Raw genomic sequence first — 7,500 nt, forward strand, 5'->3', positions numbered from 1 at the left:
TTCATTGATGTTCAGGTTCAGGGTTTCATTGAGGTTCAGGTTTAGAGATTAATTGAGGTTCAGGTTCAGGGTTTTATTGAGGTTTAGAGTTTCATTGAGGTTCAGCTTCAGGGTTTCATTGATGTTCAGGTTTAGAGTTTCATTGATGTTCAGGTTCAGGGTTTCATTGAGGTTCATGTTTAGGGTTTCATTGATGTTCAGGTTTAGGGTTTCATTGATGTTCAGGTTTAGGGTTTCATTGATGTTCAGGTTTAGGGTTTCATTGATGTTCAGGTTCAGGGTTTCATTGAGGTTCAGGGTTTCATTGAGGTTCAGATTCAGGGTGTCATTGAGGTCCAGGGTTTCATTGAGGGCTAGGTTCAGGGTTTCATTGAGGTTCAGGGTTTCATTGATGTTCAGGTTCAGGGTTTCATTGAGGTTCAGGTTTAGAGATTCATTGGGGTTCAGGTTTAGGGTTTAATTGAAGTTAAGGCTTAGAGTTTCATTGAGCTTCAGGTTTATATTCTAAACCAGCTCCAGGTGTCCTGGCTCACCTGCAGCCGCTCGGCGTGCTCCTGCTTCCTCTTCATGTCGTTGATGTACCACGCCACCGCCGTCATGGTGATGATGGCGTCCTCGATGACCTCATACTTGGGGTCGCTCTTGTCAAAGTGCTTTGAGAGTTCCTGAGAACAAAAGAGAAAAAGAGAAAATTATTTAATAAGAAAACAGCAACTGAAGCAGCAGCAGCTGAGGATTGTGGGAAAATCCCAGTACTGGCCCCGCCCCCTGCTCTCAGAGGTGGGGTACTGAATGTAGTACTTGGGTATCACCTGTAGGAGCCGGTGGTACTCAAGGTACTCAATGTAGTACTTGGGTATCACCTGTAGGAGCAGGTGGTACTCGAGGTACTCAATGTAATACTTGGGTATCACCTGTAGGAGCCGGTGGTACTCAAGGTACTCAATGTAGTACTTGGGTATCACCTGTAGGAGCAGGTGGTACTCGAGGTACTCAATGTAATACTTGGGTATCACCTGTAGGAGCAGGTGGTACTCGAGGTACTCAATGTAGTACTTGGGTATCACCTGAAGGTGCTGGTGGTACTCGAGGTACTCAATGTAATACTTGGGTATCACCTGTAGGAGCAGGTGGTACTCGAGGTACTCAATGTAGTACTTGGGTATCACCTGTAGGAGCAGGTGGTACTCGAGGTACTCAATGTAGTACTTGGGTATCACCTGAAGGTGCTGGTGGTACTCGAGGTACTCAATGTAATACTTGGGTATCACCTGTAGGAGCAGGTGGTACTCGAGGTACTCAATGTAGTACTTGGGTATCACCTGTAGGAGCAGGTGGTACTCGAGGTACTCAATGTAGTACTTGGGTATCACCTGTAGGAGCAGGTGGTACTCGAGGTACTCAATGTAATACTTGGGTATCACCTGTAGGAGCAGGTGGTACTCGAGGTACTCAATGTAATACTTGGGTATCACCTGTAGGAGCAGGTGGTACTCGAGGTACTCAATGTAATACTTGGGTATCACCTGTAGGAGCAGGTGGTACTCGAGGTACTCAATGTAATACTTGGGTATCACCTGTAGGAGCAGGTGGTACTTGAGGATCCTCTGGACAGGCTTCAGCAGGTACGTCTCCAGAGGTAACGAATGGTTCAGAGTCGTCTGTCTCTCCTGGAAGAAAGGAACCAGACTTTCGTTCTTCATACAGTCCCTCAGCACCGCCACCGAACTGTGGAGAGAGAGACAGGCAGACAGACAGGCAGACAGACAGGCATACAGAGAGGTTATAATGGTTCCTGATGGATCTCTCTTCCCTCAAACATTACGACGAGGATTCAGCAAGAAGTCGATGAACAGAACCAGAATCCAAAATGGCCGATGGAGGTCCAGGTATCACAACATGAAGGGCACTCATGTTTAATAAGAAGAGTTCTGAAGCAGAAGATGGAGGATGACGAAGACAAAGATGAAGAAGCAGCAGGAAGTGAGAGGGAACCTCCTTTAGAATCAGGACACGAGGGAAGAGAGGAGGTGAGGAAATGTTGGAGGAAGAAAAAAGGACAGATGGAGGAGATTAGGAATGAGGAAACAGCTGTTTGGAGCACTGACAAACAACCATTACAAGATACGGGAAGAAGGAGAAGAGATTGATGATGGCGAGAAGTCTGCAAGATGACGAAGGACACGATCTGAACAAAGCAAGGGAGGAGTCGAAGAGGACAAAGACGAAGAGAGAGGGAAGGAGACGAGGTCCAGAAGACCTCCCTTCATCAACGAAGTGTTGAAAAAAGACACTGGAGGGTGTTTTGATGAGAGGATGGAGGAGTCGCCCCCTGGTGGTCAGTAGAGAGAATGCAGCTTTAACACATGAAGCATAGACTTCTATACAACCAGAGGAGTCGCCCCCTGGTGGTCAGGAGAGAGAATGCAGCTTTAACACATGAAGCATAGACTTCTATACAACCAGAGGAGTCGCCCCCTGGTGGTCAGTAGAGAGAATGCAGCTTTAACACATGAAGCATAGACTTCTATACAACCAGAGGAGTCGCCCCCTGGTGGTCAGGAGAGAGAATGCAGCTTTAACACATGAAGCATAGACTTCTATACAACCGGAGGAGTCGCCCCCTGGTGGTCAGGAGAGAGAATGCAGCTTTAACACATGAAGCATAGACTTCTATACAACCAGAGGAGTCGCCCCCTGGTGGTCAGTAGAGAGAATGCAGCTTTAACACATGAAGCATAGACTTCTATACAACCAGAGGAGTCGCCCCCTGGTGGTCAGGAGAGAGAATGCAGCTTTAACACATGAAACATAGACTTCTATACAACCAGAGGAGTCGCCCCCTGGTGGTCAGTAGAGAGAATGCAGCTTTAACACATGAAGCATAGACTTCTATACAACCAGAGGAGTCGCCCCCTGGTGGTCAGGAGAGAGAATGCAGCTTTAACACATGAAACATAGACTTCTATACAACCAGAGGAGTCGCCCCCTGGTGGTCAGTAGAGAGAATGCAGCTTTAACACATGAAGCATAGACTTCTATACAACCAGAGGAGTCGCCCCCTGGTGGTCAGGAGAGAGAATGCAGCTTTAACACATGAAGCAGGAAAGATTGAGGTTTTAGATAAAAAGTGAATTTGGCAAGTTGTGAGTTTCATGTCAGCTTTGACAACAAGACTCTGGGAGTCAAAGAGATGATCTCGTCCTCCCAACCAACTCTTCATCTGTGGAACTAGAAGGCATTTTAACAAAAGAAATGAGAAAAGTTGAGTTTAAGGACGTTTCACCCTGTTCATCAACACTGTGATCCAGAACATCCAGTGAATTTATGACCTTTCTGTTGTCATTCATACTCCAGAGGACGGATCTCTGTGAGCTATACTTCAGCTTAACATCAGGCTGAAACATCAACCCTCCAAACAACAGAACCAAAGCATCCCTGCTCCCCAGAGGACGAACCCTGAAGATTTATCTCCATGTGTCGCTGCGTTCTGAGAGGTCTTTTTATTCTTTCCTCTGAAGCCTTGTGAGGACGTCAGCAGGACTTTTGTGTCTTCATGAAGTGCAGCGAGCATACGAATGTCAGAACCAGGACCAGGACCTCCACAGTGGTCTCAGACAGCAGATACCTGTAATCTGTAAACTGAACTTCAGCCTCAGTTAAAATAAATGAACGCAGACGTCCGCATGAAGAATTCAAACCATATGGCAGATAGGAAAAGACATTCCTAGAAAGCGTGCTTGGAAAGATTCCCATCGAATCACTTCCTGCTCACGAAACGCACCTCCATGGTTATTTGTCTCGTTCGTCATCGAGTCACCTCATGTTGTGTTCTTTCTCTGGAGGGAAATCACAGACTGGAGATAATTACAGTTGCTCCCAAGAGCCTGGGTTCATCTCCACCACTCAGAAGTCAGGTAACACCGCCTTTTAAACAGTCGCCAGAAGAAATGTTGGCATTGTTCATCGTTTGTGAAACAAAAACCTGTTTCAAATCAGACTTGTATCACGCTTTAAGAAAACAAACAATGTTCTCAGATATTCAGCAACAACGTAACGCAACAACGTAACGCAACAACGTAACGCAACAACGTTAACGCAACAACGTAACGCAACAACGTAACGCAACAACGTTAACGCAACAACGTAACGCAACAACGTAATGCAACAACATAATAACGTTACAACGCAATAACGTTACAACGCAACAACGTAACGCAACAACGTAACGCAACAACGTAACGCAACAACGTAACGCAACAACATAATAACGTTACAACGCAACAACGTAACGCAACAACGTAATGCAACAACATAATAACTTTACAACGCAACAACGTAACGCAACAACGTAACGCAACAACGTAACGCAACAACGTAACGCAACAACGTAAGGTTATGAACGAAGGTTATGAATCAGATCCAGGAGAAGAAATCATGACTGAACTAAGTCGACCTGACATGTCATTTGTTTTAGTTGCACTTGTTCTTGCTGGTTCCCCTCTGGATGAGTCCAGTCTGAACCTAAACGTCCCCCATGAAGGATCTGATCTCAACATGACTGGAAGGTTTCCCCCCCGCCGGCCTCCAGAGCCTCCGCGACTCTACAGCCTTACAATAAATGAGCTGAGCATCTGTCCTGGTCCTCACTCTGGGTGCTCCTCCTGAGACCCCCTCCAGGTCTGGTAATGCCGTCTCATGAAGCATTACGTCTGAAACACATCCAATTCTGCTGCTTTGGGCTTCAGATGGCAGAGAACCTGGATTTCTCTTTTAACACAGGATAACCAACTCAAACTAAAGACTTCACAATCCTGCAATCCAGCACATTTAAATGTGATCCAGAGGATCACGAGTTTGAATTCCCTTCAGAAGAACACACATGCACATCTGGTCTTATGTGGTGGTAAATAATTAATTGTTTGTCAGCTTTATATATATATAGATCCATGACTTGGTGTCCTGAAATGTGCAGGAGAACCAGTCAGAGCTGGTGAGCGTGAGGCCTGAAGGAAGCCTGCTGGTCTAACAGCATAGAACCTACTTATTGGAGCTTAAGGAGGCGACAGGCAGCGAGGTGGAGGCATGTTCACTGTGTGACTGTGTGACTGTGTGACTGTGTGACTGTGTGACTGTGTGTGACTGTGTGTGACTGTGTGACTGTGTGACTGTGTGACTGTGTGACTGTGTGACTGTGTGTGACTGTGTGACTGTGTGACTGTGTGTGACTGTGTGTGACTGTGTGACTGTGTGACTGTGTGACTGTGTGACTGTGTGTGACTGTGTGTGACTGTGTGACTGTGTGTGACTGTGTGTGACTGTGTGTGACTGTGTGACTGTGTGACTGTGTGTGACTGTGTGACTGTGTGACTGTGTGACTGTGTGTGACTGTGTGTGACTGTGTGACTGAGTGACTGTGTGTGACTGTGTGTGACTGTGTGACTGTGTGACTGTGTGTGACTGTGTGACTGTGTGTGACTGTGTGTGACTGTGTGACTGTGTGACTGTGTGACTGTGTGTGACTGTGTGACTGTGTGACTGTGTGTGACTGTGTGTGACTGTGACTGTGTGACTGTGTGACTGTGTGTGACTGTGTGACTGTGACTGTGTGACTGTGTGTGACTGTGTGACTGTGTGACTGTGTGACTGTGTGACTGTGTGTGACTGTGTGACTGTGTGTGACTGTGACTGTGTGACTGTGTGTGACTGTGTGACTGTGTGTGACTGTGTGACTGTGTGACTGTGTGTGACTGTGTGTGACTGTGTGACTGTGTGTGACTGTGTGTGACTGTGTGACTGTGTGACTGTGTGACTGTGTGACTGTGTGTGACTGTGTGTGACTGTGTGACTGTGTGACTGTGTGACTGTGTGACTGTGTGACTGTGTGACTGTGTGTGACTGTGTGACTGTGTGTGACTGTGTGTGACTGTGTGACTGTGTGTGACTGTGTGTGACTGTGTGACTGTGTGACTGTGTGACTGTGTGTGACTGTGTGTGACTGTGTGACTGTGTGACTGTGTGTGACTGTGTGACTGTGTGACTGTGTGACTGTGTGTGACTGTGTGACTGTGTGTGACTGTGTGTGACTGTGTGACTGTGTGACTGTGTGTGACTGTGTGTGACTGTGTGACTGTGTGACTGTGTGACTGTGTGACTGTGTGTGACTGTGTGTGACTGTGTGACTGTGTGACTGTGTGTGACTGTGTGACTGTGTGTGACTGTGTGTGACTGTGTGACTGTGTGACTGTGTGTGACTGTGTGTGACTGTGTGACTGTGTGACTGTGTGACTGTGTGTGACTGTGTGTGACTGTGTGACTGTGTGACTGTGTGTGACTGTGTGTGACTGTGTGACTGTGTGACTGTGTGACTGTGTGTGACTGTGTGTGACTGTGTGACTGAGTGACTGTGTGTGACTGTGTGTGACTGTGTGACTGTGTGACTGTGTGTGACTGTGTGACTGTGTGTGACTGTGTGTGACTGTGTGACTGTGTGACTGTGTGTGACTGTGTGTGACTGTGTGACTGTGTGTGACTGTGTGTGACTGTGTGTGACTGTGTGACTGTGTGACTGTGTGTGACTGTGTGACTGTGTGACTGTGTGTGACTGTGTGTGACTGTGACTGTGTGACTGTGTGACTGTGTGTGACTGTGTGTGACTGTGTGACTGTGTGACTGTGACTGTGTGACTGTGTGTGACTGTGTGACTGTGTGACTGTGTGACTGTGACTGTGTGACTGTGACTGTGTGACTGTGTGACTGTGTGACTGTGTGTGACTGTGTGACTGTGTGACTGTGTGTGACTGTGTGTGACTGTGTGACTGTGTGACTGTGTGTGACTGTGTGTGACTGTGTGACTGAGTGACTGTGTGTGACTGTTTGTGACTGTGTGACTGTGTGACTGTGTGTGACTGTGTGTGACTGTGTGACTGTGTGACTGTGTGACTGTGTGTGACTGTGTGACTGTGTGACTGTGTGACTGTGACTGTGTGACTGTGTGACTGTGTGACTGTGTGACTGTGTGACTGTGACTGTGTGACTGTGTGACTGTGTGACTGAGTGACTGTGACTGTGTGACTGTGACTGTGTGACTGTGTGACTGTGTGACTGTGTGACTGTGTGTGACTGTGTGACTGTGTGACTGTGACTGTGTGACTGTGACTGTGTGACTGTGTGACTGTGTGTGACTGTGTGACTGTGTGACTGTGTGACTGTGTGACTGTGTGACTGTGTGTGACTGTGTGTGACTGTGTGACTGTGACTGTGTGACTGTGTGACTGTGTGACTGTGTGACTGTGTGTGACTGTGTGACTGTGTGACTGTGTGACTGTGTGTGACTGTGTGTGACTGTGTGACTGTGTGACTGTGTGACTGTGACTGTGTGACTGTGTGACTGTGTGACTGTGTGTGACTGTGTGTGACTGTGTGACTGTGTGACTGTGACTGTGTGACTGTGTGACTGTGACTGTGTGACTGTGTGACTGTGTGACTGTGACTGTGTGA

The 7,500-nt window shown here is 47.4% G+C and overlaps 1 protein-coding gene across 2 annotated transcripts in view; it reads right to left on the reverse strand.

The window, feature by feature from the left end:
• The window catches only part of plekhg2 (pleckstrin homology domain containing, family G (with RhoGef domain) member 2), a 54,472-nt gene that overhangs the window by 25,552 nt on the left and 21,420 nt on the right, over nucleotides 1–7,500 (reverse strand). For both annotated transcript variants that reach the window (XM_034547973.1, XM_034547972.1), the window contains exons 6-7: nucleotides 1,578–1,728; nucleotides 534–665 (exon numbers count right to left, since the gene is read on the reverse strand). In XM_034547973.1, the coding sequence (XP_034403864.1) occupies nucleotides 534–665; nucleotides 1,578–1,728 (283 nt within the window). The remainder of the gene's footprint in view (nucleotides 1–533; nucleotides 666–1,577; nucleotides 1,729–7,500) is intronic.

Source organism: Cyclopterus lumpus, chromosome 13, assembly GCF_009769545.1.
Source record: "Cyclopterus lumpus isolate fCycLum1 chromosome 13, fCycLum1.pri, whole genome shotgun sequence".
Classification (NCBI taxonomy): domain Eukaryota; kingdom Metazoa; phylum Chordata; class Actinopteri; order Perciformes; family Cyclopteridae; genus Cyclopterus; species Cyclopterus lumpus.